A 21,367-nucleotide genomic window follows, 5' to 3' on the forward strand; every position below is an offset into this window, starting at 1 on the left:
AAAGGTTGGGTGGAGGTGGCGCGCGGGGGGGGGGGGGGGGCGCCTGAGTTTTGTTCTGCCTATTGCAGCACAAAACCAGGATACACCACTGCATGTGTCCTTAAGGGGTTAAACATGTCATCTTAACACAGTGCAAGCAATCTGTTTTTCACCATGTATAGATTAAATGTTATTTTGTATAAGGTTACCATGTAATTTTTACATGACAAGCGACATGACAGGTTTACCTAGACCCCCAGTCATACTCACTTTAACCTTCTTTTCCCATAGAGAGTCATCCCCCGCTGTCGCATATCAAAAGGTTAATACTTCACATCCACTCAGATTAAAATCCCTCCCCTACCAGCAATGCATCACTGTCAATACAGGCAGTCTATAATCTGTAGATCTGTCCTATCACCTTTTCAATTTTGATATATGACTAGCTATATACAAGCAAATATTATATAAAACGATAAATCTTTTTTAATGAATTAAAACTGTGAACAAAAATAAATGAAACAGCCCCTGTTGTGGACCAGATCCCTCCGCCCCTCTTTTCGTGTCTTTAACCTACAATAAATGTGTTTAGAAATGAGTCTGTGTAATTATTGTCAAGATCTTTTCACTATTTTCTTTATTTTTCTTTCATTTTTTTCTGCACTTTTACAATACAATAAGAATTACAAAAATGTTTATTATTATTATGCCTAAGCTGTGTTGTCCTTGTAATACTGTATTCTGTATTTTGCCGTTTTTCTTGTAAACATTTTAATGAACTTTAAACCAAAAAATAAAGCAGTTCAAATGGGATACAAAGGGAGAAATGTGTTAAAGCGTCACCAACACAAATGTAGGGCGCAGTACTAAAGGAAGAGTAATCACCATGGAAACCAATGGAATCAGTAGGAACATTCCATTGGTTCTTACGGTTATTGCTCCACATTTAGATTTTTTGTTAACCATGATTTTCTATATCTCCTCCAAACTGCACCAATATTCTAAAAGATATTATTTTTATTTAAACTAAGGTATTGCCTGCGTTATCATGCATGTAAATTTGAACATACATCTGTATGGAGGTTAAAAAAAAAAGTACAGAAAGATTATTTAGAATCATTTATTATAATTTATGTAAATATTTCCCTCTGCAATTTTCTTGTTAATTAAATTGCAAAAACTCTTTAGAAATATACTAAAATATTGTTTTGCTTTTTTAAAAGAGGATTCAATAAATGTATAGTCTAATTTAATAGTTATAACTTATATAAGAGAAGATAAACATTTAGTGACAATGTAAAGGTTCAAATTGCAGATGGAAATAAAAATATAAAATTGGCTTTCTTAATATTGTAAAGTGCTGTTTACTACTTATGTAAAACTTATAATCAAGCGCATGTTGCAAGCTAGCGCAATCAGTAAATACATGTTTACAAGACAACTTAATTTATTATAATTTATGGAAACGTTACCCTGTGCAATTTTCTTGTAAATGAAATTGCAAAAACTCTTTAGAAAGATGCAAAAATGTTTAAAAATGTTTTCTTTTTCCTTTAAAGAGGATTCAATAAGTGTATAGTCTAATCTTTTGATTATAAATCAGATAAGAGAAGATACAAAATATAGTGACAATGTGTTATGGTACCTACTTCTCCTAATTCATCTTGTAAATCCAACATGTTTAACTTTTTATTTTATAAAATAAAGTATAAAATAAAATTCTACATAGAATCACTTTAAACATCCAATGAATTTATGTAGGATTACGATATGATCAAGTATTTCAATACACAAAAACTGAATGCAATCAGACAACTGATTCAATATTTATTTCCAGTTTCATTTTATAGGTCATATGCAAATAAGGCACAACCAGTGCAGGCTATATGTGAAATAATATGCCAAAATAAAAAATGGGGTCTTACTGTTTTCAATTATAATGTGCAGTGAATAATGTTTACATAATTAATTGCATTAGACTGTTAAAAAAAAATTGGAAGAATCTTTGAATTTTTTTAGATAAATGTTTAACACCAAAGAATACTACTAATTTCTCCAATTTATACGTAAACACTGGACGCTTACTTTGAGACAACTAAAATGAGAGGTATGTTTACTAAAATTTGATTTGATGTAAGAAGAACATTTTGTTAACAAAAGTCTTTCAGAGTCAGCATTTTCACAAAACAATTGTGCAATTAATTAAAAGACATGGAAAAGGAAAAAAACATTGCTGGTGGGATAAAAGCAACGTAAACCACTGTAGCAGTCTTTATGCTGATTGGCAGTTAAGTACTGAAATTATGTGTCAAGTTCAGCTATTGAGTAGCGCTATTTCACTGATTGTAGATTGTAAGCTTGTTTGAGCAGAGACCTCTTAACCTCTTTTATGGTCCTGTTGACATTATTTTATTTTTTGTGTCAATTACCTGCCCTCGTATTTCCCCTTTTTAATAGGCCACACAGCAAGTCATCATAAATAAATACAGCAATTTAAGTGATAGCAAAAAACTAATAAAAACATTAAAGGGCAACTGTCACTGTCACCAAGTGAAACTTTGAATATCATCTGTAACATATGTTACCTTTTTTATTTATTAGATTTTCTTTAAAATTATTAGGTTTTAGAAAACTACATCTAACATCCATGGACAATGCAAAGTGAGGTCAAACATTACAGATGAGGAGGAGAAAATATTAACTTTAATTAATTTATTTTCTTTATATTGGAAGCCTGCGAGTAGTGTATTTGCTAGACAGGGTCCTCTGTTTCTTATGTATCAGTATGTCTTAATTATTTGTCTACAAATTGTCTGCAAGTTTCTTATGTATCAGTATGTGTTAATTATTTGTCTACAAATTGTCTGCAACACTGTGGGATTTGTTGATGCTTTATAAATACCAAATAATATTAATAATACTAATTTATCATCTTCTCTGTATGCTTTCTCTGTGCTGACTGCGGGTGCAAAGGACAGAGTTTATAACAATGATGGACAGGGAGCTAAAATGGAGGTTGTAATGTAAATAAGTGTGGATTTATACATTTAATTTAAATTTTCACATCTCACAAATACATATTTGTTATATATAGGGACAAGTAATCGTAACAAAAGTGTTAAAAAGCACGTCTCCTGCTCGTATTACTAACTGATTATTCCAATATCATGCAATTGTTCCACTGTGCCCAGTGCAGCATCAGCGAGGGATCAAACTATTAGCAAACAGAAGGACGTGTATGTTTTAGGAGGTTAACACTGCATTTAAAGGGTTGTATCCGCTGACACTAAATGCCCTCATTGATGAGAGTATTATTAGGGTGAAGGATGTATCTCTGAAAGTAATGTGACAAAAATACCTTGCTAAAATTTAAGTGCCACCATTAAAGGCAAAAATGGTCAACTTCTGAGAATGAAGTAAATCGAGATAGACGTTTCCATCTGCTGTCTGTTTCACTTAATATTGTGCACTTAATTTACATTTATAAAACATTTTCTAAGAGTATTTTTGGTTTATACAGAGGAATTGAGAAGTTCTCATATTGCCATAGGTGTATATGTTTATATGAAAATGTCTGTTTAACTTAGTCCCCTATATACCCTGAAAGATGTGACCATATATACAGTTGTTTTGAATGACAATTTAAATAAAGTTGATTGAGGGAAAAAAAGATGTGACTTAAGAGATTAGAATCCTGAGTGAGGTGTCACTGTGGGCACTGTGGGGTGCATGCACGTTGGAGCTGGGGGCATGTAGAGAAGTCTTTCCGCTCGCTGTACCGGGGGCATGCGTTTCCACACTTGCATGATCACGTTACGACTAAGAAGATGCAAAACACGGAGGTCAAGATGGAGATTGGGGTGGAGAAACCGCCTAGCGGGATATTTAAACATAGAGAAGCCAGAGAACGGGCAGCTCTTGAAAAAGTCTGGTATACAGACGAAACGCATCGAGCAGACAAATTTGCACACAAAGAGTCTTGGACAAGCTTCAAGTGAAGGAGTTCGTCCCCTTAAGGAACATTTCAAGTAGTTTCTATTTTGGATCTGAACAGAAGGGGATACTTGCCATCACAGGACCTATGGAGACTTCAAGAGTGCATCTTCCTGGAGATAAGTGGCCCCACAAGGGGCAAGGCTTTTATTGCACATTACTTTTTTGCTCCATTTTATATTGTGAGTGTCAGTTTTACCACATATTTTTGTCTTTTTGTATTAAATACTACACTATAAGTTTTTTCCTTTTTGTTTCATTTTTGCCTATACTGTTAACATAAAACCATAGTTTTTCTATCCAGATTTGTATCATCTACCTTATCTACTCCAGGTAACCGAATATATTACCCCACATTGGGTTGTGTTGTGGGGGTGCACATTTTAACACTGTTTGGTTTTGCGCCTAAGACACAAACAGTGCACATAAGATATGCTTAAGGTTAGAGAATTATGAATTATTAGAGTTTGTCAGATCAAACAAGAATGGCAGCCATTTCTCCAATGTGAGTTCCTCTGACAGTTGAGAAAATCTGCCAATTATCAATTGCTTTGGCAAAACCCATTTTGTAATAAAACAGAAACATTTGGCGAAATAACACACTCAACTTACTAAAATATAACTTCAAAAGAAAATATTGTGATGCTCTATAAAATTAACAAAAGGACACATTAATAAAGTATAATATGAGGGTGGGAAATATCACCGCTAATAATTACTAGCTGAAAAAAGAGCATGCTTAAACTTGACCCAAACCAAAACTAAATATATTTTTAGCAAAATTTTATGTGTTTAACCCCTTAAGGACCAAACTTCTGGAATAAAAGGGAATCATGACATGTCACACATGTCATGTGTCCTTTAGGGGTTAATACACTCCTATAGGTATAGGGATGTGTCCTTCCACACATCACATATACCGTTATTTACTATCTGTTGGATGCAAAAGTCTATCACGTTGACTTCTATACTCAACACTGTATTAACATGTATAAATAGTATTTGTCATTATAAGGAATAAAAAAGAAAAAAGTTGAAAAAGCAACAATTTAAATATTGTCTTTTTCAAAACAATGAAAAATCTTTCTCTGCATGTGCATTATTAGTTTGACAAGATGTCTGCCTTAGAGTAATATGACAATATTAAATACTAAGAAAAAAGAAAATAATGCAAAATAAATATAAAGTATATTTTTCCTAGAGGTGAAATTTTGTAAATTTTCTATGAGTATAAAGTACATTGTGAACGAAGAGCTTCAGTATTGGGCCCTTTATGTGTTTACTACATTTATTGAGACACAAATTATTTGTAAATTAATTAATATTTCCTGCATTTACAATTAATTCAGTGAGCAACAAAAAAGCAACGAGTCCTGGCAAGCCTCATGCTGTAGAATTTTAGTAAGGAATGTTCAGAACGATAATAAACAGAATGCACAGGATTTCATGGAAGAATAGATGTGGGACAGACAGACAGAAGGCCAACCATAAGTTATAGTGTGTGCCTTACTCCAGGATATAGGCACATCTGTTGTAACACAGAAGTACTCTAGCTTTTTTAGTCTATTAATCCATATGAATGGAAAGTACCTGTAACGGAGCTCCCTGTACCCCTTGCTAGGTACCTCCACCACGGACCGCTTCCTAGCTGGAACAGGGGACAAACTATAGCACTTCTGCCCCCAGTTGCCGTGGCTTGACTGGGGTCCTGGAACTGCTCCCTCCTGGAGCCAAATGTGGAACTCGCTCTAGCAACCCCCATGCATTGGACGACACTCAGTCCTTGGAGCTCTAGTCCTTACAAGGACTTTCCCTGTTGAATCCTCCATAGGTGAACAGTGATCAGTGATTAGCTCTTTCCCCTCCCAGTAACCAGATGACACATAGTTCTGGGAGTACAAGCTGGAATACGTTTAATCTGGCCAGATGGCCTGTTTTTATACATTTCTGAACACAGACAAGCACGCCCATGACACTCCCCCAGAAACAGGATAGTCCTTCCCCTATGCCTGGGAGATAATTGAATCAGGAACAGTACAAAACTCAATTATCTCCAGGCACAAAAAACACACATTTCACAAACACCCCAAAAGTACCTTAAAAATACATAACAACCTCCTACAATTTACATCCCCTGATAGCCCCATTCTGGGTGACCAACATATCCAAAAATCACCCAGATCAGTTCAGGGGTTTGGGAATTTCCTGGAAGTCTTAATTTGACCGACCGCACACAAGGCTCCTGCCCAAAACAGTTCCACAAGATCAGGGCTAGTGGTCGGTCTAGTTCAGTAGTTTAAAACCAAACAAACTACCGAACATAGTCAATTTTCTTACCCTGGAGCTTGTTTCCCTTGTTCTGTGTCTTCCTAAGTGTTGTAGTACTGAACACAGGTAATGCTGGAAGTCCAGCGGTGTTCGGGAGTTTCTGTGTCCATTTTCAGTTCCATGAACTCGATGACCAAACACCGCTGCCTGCGTTCGTCTGAACAAGATCGCCGCCACCTCATGATCGTCCATTGGAAATTCGGCCACCCAGATGAACACTTAGAACACTGCGGTGGAAATTGCTACAAAGTAACAATTAGGCTAAACAAGCTCCTGGGTTGTCTGCGCTTCGTGCGGCTGTTCGGTTCCCAAACCATATAGTCCAAATACAGGAAAGGAGACTTTTACATTGCATATTACAAGGTCCATAGTCTGTGGCAGGAGGCTGGCAAGCAGGTTCCACCAGGACTCATGGAAAATTTATGTGGAAATGGGAGTTTGTCACAGTACCAAATGTTGCAGGAGAGAGGGAGAGGTTGTGCTTTGGATTTGACGTGGTTGACAAATTTGTTAAAGCCTCATTTCCATAAAATTTACACACTACAGAGTAAATACATACATCAGATGAATACTTTTGCCCTATGTGTCATAATAATGATATATCACTTTCACACATAGACACCATGGAAGGTGTCATATTAAAAGGTGGAAGGCCCCGTGTTAATGTGCGCAGACACTTATGATGGCTAATCTATCAAGTGTCAAATGTTATTGTGCTGATTATTTAAAACATTTTGGCCTAGATTTAATATTGTTGGATAAGCTTTTCAAGTAATTTAATATTTTTGGATAAACGTTTAAAATAATTTAATATTTTAAAAAAATATTTTTTTATATTTTAGCTTTTATGTTGATATTTTTTATACATAGATATATTTTATATATATATATTAGTTAATATTCTAATATTTCAAAACAATAATTTTAAAATTTTATCCAATAATGTTAAAACATTTGAAAATCAAATGTTTTATCCAACATTATTTTTTTGCCTTCCTTGTCAGGTTTATTTTTTATTTTTTGTACATTGGCTAGAAATCAACTATTTCTCTACACACTTCCTCTAAAAAAAAAATAGACCCCATTTTGTGGTTGTAGGGATCATATAGTGTAACATTTATTTACTCCCATAGCTCCCATACATGACATGTATGGCAATACTTTGTTTCAAGGTTTGTGTTTTGTACTGCTTGTGTTTTGTTTATTTGGGGCTTTTATTTGCTGCAGTGATTACTACTTTTGCAAAGCCATAGTTCTGTAGGTAATGTAAGCTAGCTTTTTCATGGTCCCCAAAAATAAGCCAAACTATTAAATGTATGGTTTTAGGGGTATATTATATACAAACTGGCTGATGTATTTTTCCTGTGGAGAGTTTCTTTAATCATACTGTCTCCATCCTTTTCCCAGGTACATGTAACAGTGCTGCAGCTATGAGCGGGATTCTAAAAAGAAAATTTGAAGAAGTCGATGGTTCTTCAGCATGCTCTTCGGCACAGGAATCAGAGGATGACATATCCAGCAGTGAAAGTGCAGACAGCAGTGACAGTGTGAATCCATCTAGTACAAGTCACTTCACACGTAAGTTAGCTTATCTAAAAATGTATAACAAACATAAAAATGGAATAGAATCATTACGTGCAGCTACATTGCTGTATTTTTGAAGCATAGAACAAGCAGGTTTTCTGAAAAGTGAAGAAAAAGGCCATCATTGTTTTGGTTAGATTTACTAAGTGTTTTAAAAGTAATCCAGAAATTGATGGTTTTGTCATTTGTAAATTCTGCCAGTTTTCACAAAACAATAAATATCCTTTTCGGAAGTCCCCAAATTTAGAGCGGCAATAAAAAAGACAGGTCGACAGAACTGATTAATTCGTCACTAAAAAATTGGCGTATATTTAAAAACGTCAGTTAGAGCACAAAAGAAGAAACAGATGAAAAAAAATGCACCAGGTTTAATAAATTAGGCCAAATATTTGCTGAAAATTGAAGTTAAATGTGTTAGCGATACTATAATACATTTTTCCCCAGTATAGTTATCGGACATTTTGATTTACATTTGGGGCAACATGAGAAATACAAATTCAGTTTTTTATGATTGGAAACATTTCCTTGCTCTGTTGGCAACACTGATGGTGTATTAATATGAGAACCAAATTAATATTTGAATATTTAGCTGTTATTATAAAGTGGTAGGTATCCTAAATGTGTCAAATCCTGAATGTCCACAAGATATTCTTCTTCACTATAAAATGTATACACACAAGATCATTTACTGGAACCAACTAGTGGTTGCCTAGTGGTTGCCTTGATTGCATCATCATTATTGCCCATGACCCTCTATGCATACAGCATGCACATACTTGAGTGATAGATATCTTTTGAATCAAACAGGGTCTTTGAAGGCAAGGAGACCTTCAGAACCATGTGCTGTACTTAAGGCTTATGCATTCCATAATGATCGGGGCCAAATTTCCCATTAGACATAGTAGGCACCAGCCTACAAGTCCTGTAGTAGATACCAATTTACAGCATTTACAAAGTGCATTTTTTGGAGCTTAGGTAGCCTGGTGAGACGAGATAAGTAAGGAGTCTAGATCAGGGTCTTTTGTAGCTCATGCTTGATTGTAGAGCTGCAGGAACAGTTACAGAGTGTGTAAAACTCAATACTGTCCCAGCTTTCCAGTGTCTGTGTGTAAGACTGGACAGTAAGTGGAAAGGCTCACTTCCTATATGCCCATTAATAGCCTCTCATATTGGTAATGACTTGCAGGAGGAGCAGAGACAGCACCGAATGATGCACACTGTATAACAGCTCCTGCAGCTCTCCAATCAATCATGTGTACTTTGCAAACAATGTTTCAAACTCCACATGCTTATAACACACCTTTCCATTTAACAGTATATTTAACCCCTACTAAAACCTAAACAAACTCTTGCCTTAGTCACAAATGTAAGCACACAAAGCCTGAACCTGGGGAAGAAAATCCTAGGTTTAACTCCTCTTAAAACTAAACATCTCATGTGCCCCAATACTAAAGTTGACCAAACTCTAACTGTAAACTAAATTATCTTAATCACCCTGTGTACCCAAATGCTAAATATAACCTCACTATACCAAGAAGCCCAATAATCCTAAATAGCCTTTGTACCATAGCTTTAACCACAACTTTAACTCCTCTCAAGCTTTAAAGGGACACTATAGTCACCCAGACCACTTCAGCTTAATGAAGTGGTCTGGGTGCCAGGTCCCTCAGGTTTTAACCCTTCAGATGCAAACAGAGTAGTTTCAGAGAAACAGCTATGTTTACATTTGGGGTTAATCCAGCCTCTAGTGGCTGTCTTCCGGACAGCCACTAGAGGCGCATCAACGACGCTGGAGGCACATTTCGCCTCCATCATGCAGAGCGTCCATAGGAATGCTTTCCTATGGACACTTTGAATGTGCGCGCGGCACTCGCCACACATGCGCATTCGGCTCCGCTGGAGTCGAGCAGGAGAGCTGACGTCGGCGGGGAGGAGAGGTCACCAGCACTGAGGGAGCCCGGCGTTGGATTAAGGTAAGCTGCTGAAGGGGTTTTAACCTTCAGTGCCACGGGAGGGGAACCCTGAGGGTGTGGGCACCCTTAGGGCACTATAGTGTCAGGAAAACCGCTTTGTTTTCCTGACACTATAGTGATCCTTTAAGTCATATTAACTTTTAAGCCCTATCTAGCATTAACCCGTCTCCCCGCTGTACTCTAACCACTTCTAACATGATGTTTGATCCTGCATGCAAGTACAGAGCTGCATAAACTCACTATAATCACAGATTCAAATAAAGTACATTACAAGCAGAAATATGACCATGCTTTTACATAGATATATATATACACACACACACACATATATATATATATATATATATATATATATATTCATAGTTACCAAGTTTGAATATGTATTATGCCTGCAATGTCCAGTTAAATTATTTATTAAATGCCCTTGATCTGCTATTTTTTTTTGCGGGGGGGGGGGGGGAATTCTGTGCCTACAGGCATCGGACATCTAAATCCAGTCCTGAGAACGATGCAGCTCTGCACTTGAACTAATTCATGTAATTACATTATCTCTTAAATCACAGGGTTTCATAATTTGATCTACTTGCAAACCATGTGTATGTCTGCATGCGTCTAATTTCCTTAGTGTTAACATATTGCACAACTCTGTAGCACATGAGGATATGCCTTATAAAAATATTAAAATAGATCTTTTGCTATTGCGAGACATTGAGCTAAGTGAAATGCAATGTTCTTGCAAGAGATATGGTTTGAGGGCCTTTTTGAAAATTGAGAAAAAAAATGAAAATAGCTGCTGGGCAAGTGGAGCACTTAAGCAAAGACGTGTAAACAAGGGGGAGGGGAGCCAGGGTGGCGGATAAGCCATGGGATGAGCATGAGAAGGCCATGTGGGGAGCAGCAGATTATACAAACATAAATATGGGGGGTTGTGGGTACACATCACAAAAAACAGACAGTACAAAAGAAAGAAAAGTATAGGTATTGCTAGGAATTTAAAATAATGATAATTATAATGTTTTATCTGTGTAGAAGGGAATCAAATATGATAATAGGACTCAATTCTTTTCCTTTACAGTATTAACATATACATCAAAATGTAGGTCTTAAGAGCTGGAAGTGATGATGATAAGGTTAAAATATCTTCCTCTTTATAACCCTGGACCCAAATCACAAAGTCTAATATTTTAGAAGAGTATAATAGTTTATATACAGACAGATTAATAATCATATTACAAGTCATATATGAATAATAATATTTTGCAACAATAAGAAAGGGTTTTCCAATAACAATAATGTTCAAAACTCGTATAAGACAAGCTGCTTATTACTACATCTATACCCTCGTCTAAAATGCATTACACCACAAATTCATCAAATGCATGCACACTTACGTATACCATGAACATGCACACTCACACCTGTAAAAATACATACTGCCACACACTAAACATAGAAAAGATGTCTTGCTACTTTAACTTGAACAATAATTTTACTTTTTTCACATAAATATTTTATTATTTTCATTGTCATTCATTTATATGATTACCTTTGCTTTTCTTTTGTTTGGCTTCATTATAAATTTTAACTTGCTTTTTTCTAAATCTCACATTTAACATTCCGACCATTATCACTCACTGTTTCCCTACATGGTCTCTGTAGTCTTCCCATGACTCATGTCTCGCTCCTTACATTTGGCTCCATCTCTTATTTCCTCCTCTAATTCAGCTCCATATTGCTGAGACTCGCCTAAACTTGTCTTTTCCTCTCTCTCTATTTTGAAAAGGTTTGCAAAGTCAAATCTCTTAAAAGAATTTGACAATTCACTTGGGTCATTATCTGGGTTTGGTCCTATACATTACTGCAAGTATATTTACATGTTCAGTAACCATCGTATACTTTATATCTATAAATATTAAACAAATATACAAGGTATACATATAATTAAATATAAGCACAACGGCATTTTTATCAATATAAGTAAAATACAATTCAACTGAAATCACAGCATTATGTCCTGCTGGATAAATGAAAGGCTCTTTAAGAAAGAAAACTCATAGCCGTACGTTCTTTAATGGTCTCTTAAATTATTTCGTATGCCGTCTTTTCTGTGAACATTGTGTGCTGGTTGACTTCCCAATGGAATGTCTGCCAAAACTATAAAAATATTATCTAAACCCATTTTTATTGTCAAGGTTGGGGGGCAAACACTTATCTTCTATGCAATCTGCATAAGTGAAAAAAAAAATTAAAATATTCATCAGCTAGACAGACTTCCTGGATTTCTGTACAAGACTATAAGATGCAAGTACCATAAAAAAGCAATATTCCCACAAGTGAAAGTGAGGCGGTTTACTCTCTAAGCAGCTTAGTGGCAGCCTGCCAATTGCAGAGAAATGTTTGGATTTAGCTTCGGCTTGGCTCCTGCAAATATAGTCTTGGTTCTCGCATAATAAGCCAGCGATTTCTTCAAGAAAAGCATCTCCATATGAGTGTATAAAAATAGCTTTCCCTTATCTATCTGAAAACAGAAAAAAAGTTACCAATTATAACAATGGGTTTTGCACAAGCTCCAAGTCGATCTCAAGGTCCGTGTCTGTGTTCATGCTCTGGTTGAATATAATCACTGTGGAGGATAACGAACCAAAATAATATCATACTTGCAACAGGAAAACAAAAACTCTAATGAATGTTTGAAATGTCTCTTGGATTCTCAGCCAGACCTTTCAGATGGGTAGAAGAATAAAATGTGCGTGAAGACTATGCACTAGCGTCTAAGTTCTCAAAAACTCAGAAGAAGTCATCTTGAATTGACCTTTATAGAATGCTTGATGTTGATTGGCTGTTAGTTATTGTTTTTTGACAGCTGATTAAAGTGCTGCAATAAACAAAAGGTCAACATAAGCCAGATTAATGATGCCCAATAAATAAATGCCCATTTAAAAAAAAAAGTTTTAAATAAAATAATTGCATTAAAAAACATCTAGCGATTTATCTATTTTTTGTATTTTTTTTTAAATAATAGTTATAAAAAATTAAAATCTAGCAAACAGGTCAACAATACCCTGACTAAATCAGAACACTAGCCCCATGTTATTTTCTTAACTTAGGCAGCTCCCCAAATCCAGTTCAGGCTTGTATTTTACGCTATAACGGAATGCTTGAACCCCCACTGCTGCCAAGTAATGTCTGGCTGATGCTGCCCATTAGAAAAAAGGGGATGAGAGTCAATAAGTAGTTACAGCACTGAAGAGGTAACAATATTGGGAACATACATTCATCAATTTGTACCACATGGCTAATTACAGGCGCATCGGTGCAACTAGCTCATCGTATCTGGGAGTACTATCGACCAGACAACAAAGGCCCATTTACATGACAAGCTCTTCACTGATTGAGGCTCTATTCACACCACACTATACTGTATGTATGGTATGCACTGGAGGTCTTACTTTGTTTATGTTTCAACATGTAGAACTAGATGTACTGCTCTTCTATTTTAGTTTTTCTTTTGATGTGTATTGTATATGATAAAACATTCAATAGAAACTTGATTGTAAAAAAAAAAACACTATGAAGATAGGATATAAAATGACAAGTTATATAAAGAACCACTACAAATAGCACATTGGTAATCTGTTTGTTAACAGTGATGAGGAAAGGGCTATATTACAATATTAATTAACCAGATGGATATTTTTTTCACTTTGTAAGGTAAATATTGATTATTTGGAAAGTCCTTTGATTGTGCAAGTCTCTTTGTAAATATATATATATATGACAGCACTGAGATACTACTCCTAACAGGCAATCAACACCGGATCAATAGAAGTGGGGGTCTACTAAACCAGGCAGACCCAAGGTGCAAACTGATCAAAGAAGCCTCTGAGACAATCTAGCACATAGTAGCTGGGTGCAAGGTGTTAGTGGGAACAGCAAACACCGAGAGGCACAACCAAGTTGCTGGAATTGTGTACTGAAATATCTGCACAGAATATGGGCTGGATCTGCCTAAATAGAGATTGGGGATACCACAAAGAGAATGACAGGGCTAAGATTATGTGGGACTTTCAGATCCAGACAAACAAGCAAGTACTGGCCAACCAACCTGACATCGTGGTGGTAGACCACAGAAAGCTGCAAAAGTGTTGGTGGATGTGGCAATACCCAATGACTATAACATAAGGAAGAAGGAACACAATAAGATGGACAAATACCAAGGACTGAAACATGAAGTAGAAAGGATGTGGAAGGTGAAGGTAGTAGAAGTCCCAGCTGTGGTAGGTGCTGTGTAACCACCAAGATGGTGGAAAGACAGATGAGTTGGAAAAGGAGCTAAATAAAGATTTGTTTCTAGTTAGACACCCTGTAGGATTTTTCCCATACAATTTGCAATTCCTTGATCAACACTCTATATGTCCCCATTTAGTGAATAACCCTTTCATTGTATACGTTTACTTATTGATTTTGTAATTTTGTATTAGTGTTGCAGAAGATAATTTTTCACATACGGTTGACTATTCGGCAATTTCTTTGTCATTGTATAAAATATTTTGAAATACTTGATTGACAGTTTAGTTTCTCACACACACACTCTCACTATATACCACCGTACACACTCTACAGTCTGCAGTGCAGTCACACATACTTCACCACAAATACAAAACAACTAAAACAGACAGATAGGAAAAAAAAAGACTGGCAGAGAACTATCAGGAAAGAGACAGAAAGTTGGAGAACAGTTGGAGTGTTGCAATTTATAACAGATAGAATGACACTAAGATGGTATCTATGAGCTAGTTTGAGAAAAGACTAGTTCACACAGTACTTATTGTTCCCTTGTGTATAGTATTTTACCTCCTGAGCCACCTTAGCTGCTCATATTGCTTATACCGTCACACTTTGGAAGACCGTAAATTCAGGGAGGATAAGGTTATCCAGTGACAGTGAGGGTGACACAATATTGTTTTGTTACCAATATTATCAAAAGCTTACTAGCCAGTAAAATAAATTACACTGACAAGTAAGCAAAGTGTGCAAATATAGCATGAAATATGGAATAAAATAATGGATAATAACTATTAGTTCTATAGTTTATGCACTCATGCAAACACAATTATTCTCCAGGTCATATTTAAAATGGCAAAGATGTCAATGTATTTTGTTTTACAATTCTTTATAAATGATAATCAGAGTATTGTATGTGATGGATACAAGTGATGGATATGTAGGTTTTTCTTTTCAGACCTGAGAGCTTTTGATATATTGCCAGGTGTATCACATACATTGGTTTGTGTGGTAAATATGTGTCCCCACTATTCAGCACACACAGCAATTTCTTTCCATTGCAAGTTATTTTGGTCAGGGACAATCCTGGCTCTAGTTGCTATGGTAACATTCTAGGGAGTTTGCCAAGATGAATTCTGATATGGTTTGTATTATATTGTTGTTACATTATTATAGGAAAAAAATACCAGTTTCTTGTTTCTAAGTATATTCAAAAGGGAACAGAAATATGGGTGTATATAAGTGTGTGTATATTTTGCGTGCAATTTTGTGAATCACTCATTGTTGATAAGTCCCATTGTGGTTGTATAATATTGAAACACAGATATATAATGTTGTGAAATGTTTGTTGTTCTGTTATGACATTATATTGAGTTATGTTTTGCATTTTACCTGAAGTTAATTTTAATAGATATACATCATATGTGTAAATTGAATTAATAGCTGTTGTTACATTAATGGTGCAAGATTGCTACAAAAATACAGTTTACAATACACAACATTATCCAAGCGGGTTTTACATTTAATTATAGGTCACAGCAACGTTATGATATTGAAAGCAAAATGTTGTTCTGTGGCTTCTATTTGTCTATAATAATTTAACGCTTGCTTGTTGTGAAGCAGTTAAGTGAGAAGATGTATCTACCAGGAATTCAATTTCATAAGATTTGAAATTCCATGCTGCTCATTAAGATAACCTCATACAGTAAATTATTTGTATATTTTTACTTGAACAAGTTTTGGGGGAACATTTGCGTGAAATTGGTGGAAGGTCAAGTTGAAATTAATTGCTAAATGCAGCTAGATGCAAGTTCATGAGTCATTCTGATGCTTGTGAATATTTGGTTATTTGGTTAACTGGTTTAGGATTGAGATCTACCATACAATGTAGTATCTGAAGTGAGATTAATGGTTCTCTAAGATGAGGAACAAACCTCAGCTTTATCAAGAGGATGGAGAACTGGTAGATGTGTCTATATGAGACTCCTTATCATTCTACTCTTATCACTATCTACAAGACAATATCCTGTTAATAAAAACACAGCCAGATTCCTCAGGTCTTCTGTCACTTTACTAAGTGGTAGGTTTGGAGATTCATTTCGGCCCAAACTGCTATTGATCCGAATTTGAGCCAATCAGGTTATTGAATTCCCAAACTCTAAACCGAAATGTATCTGAATCACGAATCAACCGTAACGCACAATGGCAAAGTATGTTTAAAAAAAAGATGATTGATGGGAAAAAGATGATTGATGGTGATGAGACAGTCATTACATGTTGATTTTATCCACAGATCAAAATCAGCAATAGAGGGAAAAACGAGGAGCTGGAAAAAAATAATAATCTATATTTATATATTGAATAAATATATAATGTATAAATATAGATTATTATTTTTTACTGCTCCTCTGCTTTTTGCCTTAAGTAGTTATTTTTTCTCATTTGATCTGTAAACTAAATAATCTGAATGAGGTTTAGGTGAGCTTAGATTTAGATGGGACAATAATAAATCCACATTTCATTAGCAGGCTTTGACCTATCAACAGAAATACAGCATATATAGTGTACATAATTTTCAATTTGTTGAATGTATCTAAGTTCCTCCCACAAAATAGAGACACAAATAACCAAAATGTCATCTTGGATTTGGTGATGCGTTAAGCAAAATTATTCCAGGCACTTTTCTAAATGGTATCAAACAATGACAAAAATAATATTGAAGGGTATCTCTCGTGCAGAGAGAACTTGCCAGCATTTTGGTTCTGTACTGCCCTCACGGGTTGGATCAGTCTGATATGCACATGGTATATATTTTCTTTGTAAAGGCACAAGTGAGCAAAAACATGTTGACACCTGAGCTGGGACTAACCAAAGGCAAAGCTACTAAGTTTTTCAAAGCTATTGCTCGTTCTCATATTCCCTGTTTTTGTCTTAGTTAAATCCCACCATATTTTTTACCTAAAAATATACTGCCATATGGAAAGCATATGGCTGGCTTCTGTTTACAAATCAGATGTTTTGCTAATTTGCTAACCTGTGTATTTGGAATATTTAAAGTAATTTAAAAATGTGTTACTATATTCATGAAAAGCATTGCTCAATGAGTTTTCGCCCAACATTCTTTAACATTAGTATTAATTCCCTCAACAGAAAATGTTATTGACCTATTGCAGAATTAACACGCTTTAGATGGACATTTTAGTACAGGTGGCATAAAAGAAATGTGTATCAGTAAGAGCAAGTCCACATTAAGTGCTCCTGGTGCTGACAATTACAATGGGCCTAATTACAAAATCTTATTGACAGAAAACATTAAAACAGTCAAACTTTCAAAGCATCATGTATCCGATGAAGGTGGTGCTTGAGGGATTCTCACAGGATGCAGCTATAAGAAAACAATAGGCCTATCCCATGGGCATGGGCCTATGTTAATCCAGTCCTGAGAAAGAGGAAAGGAATAAAGGGCCCCAAAATATTGCCACTTGGCACCAGAGATGGATTAACTATAAGGTAAATTTATGTGGCTTCAAGGGATTAGATGGAGGCCCTGGAATCATGAATTAGCTTGGCCCTATCTCTGTACAGAATGAAGGGGGAGGCCAAAACCAGTAATTTACTTAGGGCACAGTGAGATCGTAATCCTTCTGTGCTTTTCACATGCCACTATGCATTTTCACACAGACATGTCAAATAATTTGGTCAGCTATTTTTATTAAATCACAAATAATCTCTAGAAAGAATATATTTTAATTTAACTACAGATATTGCAGCTTGACTTTATACTTGTGTCTTAAATTGTTTTTAAAGCTGTCCGATAAGCATGTAACTCTAAGAATTATGGGCTACCCATGACCAATTATGGGCTACCCATGATGGGTAGCGCAGTCTGGAGATAAACTTGTGTTCTTGGATATAAAACAAATGTAAAGGGATACTCCAAGCAACACAGCAACCCACCTCACCAGATCTTATAGTTGTTTTTATAAAAATTGCATATAACTGCATTTTTGCTATCATCTACACATCCATGGCTTGTAGTGTGCCTCTTTCTCTTATAATTAATTCCCCTATGTGTTGTTTTTTTTATTGCATTTTTCCCCCGTAAACTACCACCTCTGAGGCTTCCGGCTATCAAGCGTTGAATTAGTTCAAGCCATTGAAGTCACATGACTGCACTTTCTCTTACTCAAAAATAGCTTTACACAAAACTAAGCCATTCATTTCAAACAGCTTATATTTTGTGAGACTGCTAATTACCTACGTCTTATCGCTTCTGTGCCTTCTGAAGGGTGTCTTTATGTTGTCTGGTAGAAGCCGAAAATATGTTAATTGGCTCTCTTAATGAAACTGGTTTTATGCATATTATGCAAGAACAATTATTCTTTTCAATCAATTACCTTGGTCCTGGGATTCCTACTTTGACCCTACTACATTCGTATTTTTCTTTTATTTTGCAGCCAGCCAATCACCCATGTGAAGCAAGAGGATTAAAATGAATGAATACTTTATTACAACCAGATGTTCATTGAATAGCACGTAGTGGTTTTTGGAGTTTAACCACATGCAATATTGACAAGAGGATAAAGGCAAATTGTTTACACTTAGCTACCTCAAGCCTGATTTTATCACAGAGGCTTGTAGCCATAGTTTTAATGATTCATCTGAAAATGCAACTATAGGGACCTATTTGTGTAACTGGCAATAGTGAGAACACTGTTGCAATATACATATCACCAACAGAAAATGCCTTAAAAGCTATCTTGTCATTAAAGGAGAATGGAAGCGCCTAGATCACTACATCTTAATTGTTTTGGTGCACCCATGCTGTCCCTTAATGGACAATAGAAAATACTGCCTTTCTTGAGCAATGTTTGCATTTATCCAAAATCACTTATTTTTTTGTCCGTCACTTCTTTGTGACTTACATCCACTAGAGGCTCTTCTTCCTAAAGTCTTCGCAGTATGATAATACTGAATGCGGCTAATGGTTATTATTGCTGTGATTGCTGCGCATGCATAATAGGTCCTCACTGCTTTGTATGAGAAGCATCATATTGCATCAGGTATCATCAGGATTAATGATCTCATTTTGGGTGCATCAGGCTAAAGAGGGGAGACTGACTGCCTTGGCACTGGATTACAGATGCATTTCATGTTTTTTTTTCCCCAAATATATATATATTTTATTTTTTACACAAAATTGAAGCCTGTAATCTCAACTAAAACAAGAAACATGTTGATGTTAATACTTGTATTATTCTTTTTTATGTTTGAGCCGTTTCAACATATGACATGATTCCCACAGATCTAATCCACTTTTCTGTGTCACAGATACAATGAAATAGATATCAGTCAATCTCTGGTCTATATCAAAGCCTTATATGGACAAATGAATTAGTATGCATGTATGTATGACATCAACAATAGTCACACATTCAGTACGTTTTCATATTATGTATTGCAACAGTTTTAAAGAAGGATATTGTAGAACAAAAGAAATGCGAGCTCCAAAATTAGTAAGGGGGGAGAGGCCTACTAATTTTGCAGCTCGCTGTTAGTTATGATTTAGTTATGAGGAGAGGCTAGACAAACTAGAATTGTTTTCTTTAGAAAAAAGTCACATCAGAGAGGATATGATAGCACTATACAATATATGCAGGGTCCGTACAAACCACTATGTGCTAACCTGTTCATTAGCAGAAATATACAACAGACAAGAGGTCACCCATTGAAATTGGAACAAAGGTGTTTTCGCTTAGAGCAGAGGAAAGGGTTCTTTACAGTAAGAACAATAAAGATGTGGAATTATCTGCCTATAGAGGTTGTGTTATCAGATTCTATAGATACATTTACAAAAGGCTTGGATGCTTTTTTGCATTAAAGCAGCACTGTCATGTCGAACTTACCTTTCCCCAATCACTTCCTCTTCTCTCCCTCTGTAAGGAACTGTTCTTCATTTCTTCCTGTCTGGTCTAGTTTTCTTTAAAACATAAGACAAAGTAGGGACTATTTTTTCTTATGGAGGTTTCCTACGCTTGGCAATCTCTGACCAGCGGAGGAGCAAAGTGTGCTCTGATTCCTGTGGAGAGCACTAAGGGACAGGGGGCATTGGACGGCACTAATGGACAGGGGCAGGGGAGAGCACTAAGGGACAGGAGAGATCACTAATGGACATGGGGCAGGGGAGAGCATTAAGGGATGGGAGAGCACTAGGGCACAGGAGGGGATAAGAGAGCACAAAGGGATAGGAGGGGATGAGAGAGCGCTAAGGGACAGGAGGGCAGGGGAGAACACTAAGGGACAGGAGGGTAGGGGATGGTTCTAAGGGACAGGAGAGGAGACCTCTAAGGGACAGGGGGAGAAGAGGAGATGAGACCACTAAGGGACTTGGGGAGTGAAAGAGATCATTAAGGGTCTAACACACAGAAACACTGAAACATAAAATGCATCCTACACTCACACAGAAACACACAATGCATCCATTACACACACAATACATCCCTTACACATACACAATGCATACCTCACACACAATGCAGTCCTTGCACACATACACAGAAGCACACAATGCATCCCTTACATACATAAACACATAATGCATCCCTAACACACACACACACACACAAACACATACTGCTGCTCTTACACACACACAGAAGCATAATGCATCTCTTACACACACTCAAGAAACAAACACCTTGCATCCCTTACACATACAAACACCGATTCACACAATGCAACCCTTAGACACACACACAGAAACACACAATGCATTCCTTACACACAAACACACACTGCATCCCCTATACACACACTACATCCCTTACACAAACTGGTATCCCTATACACTACAGCTCCATTTACTATTTGCCATTAACAAGATTCAGCAACATTTACTATCCACTATTAACAAGATTCAGCAACATTTACTATCCGCCATTAACAAGATTCAGCAACATTTACTATCCGCCATTAACAAGACTCAGCTCCATTTACTATCTGCCATTAACAAGATTCAGCAACATTTACTATCCACCATTAACAAGACTCAGCTCCATTTACTATCTGCCATTAAAAAGATTCAGCAACATTTACTATCTGCCATTAACAGGATTCAGCTCCATTTACTATCCACCATTAACAAGATTCAGCTCCATTTACTATCTGCCATTAACAAGATTCAGCAACATTTACTGTCCGCCATTAACAAGACTCAGCTCCATTTA

At 36.1% G+C, this 21,367-nt stretch overlaps 1 protein-coding gene across 2 annotated transcripts in view; it reads left to right on the plus strand.

The window, feature by feature from the left end:
- CSRNP3 (cysteine and serine rich nuclear protein 3) overlaps positions 1–21,367 on the plus strand; it is a 117,646-nt gene that overhangs the window by 76,195 nt on the left and 20,084 nt on the right. For both annotated transcript variants that reach the window (XM_063429688.1, XM_063429689.1), the window contains exon 2: positions 7,708–7,878. In XM_063429688.1, the coding sequence (XP_063285758.1) occupies positions 7,731–7,878 (148 nt within the window). In that variant the 5' untranslated portion in view covers positions 7,708–7,730. The remainder of the gene's footprint in view (positions 1–7,707; positions 7,879–21,367) is intronic.

This window comes from Pelobates fuscus, chromosome 8, assembly GCF_036172605.1.
Source record: "Pelobates fuscus isolate aPelFus1 chromosome 8, aPelFus1.pri, whole genome shotgun sequence".
NCBI classification, from domain to species: domain Eukaryota; kingdom Metazoa; phylum Chordata; class Amphibia; order Anura; family Pelobatidae; genus Pelobates; species Pelobates fuscus.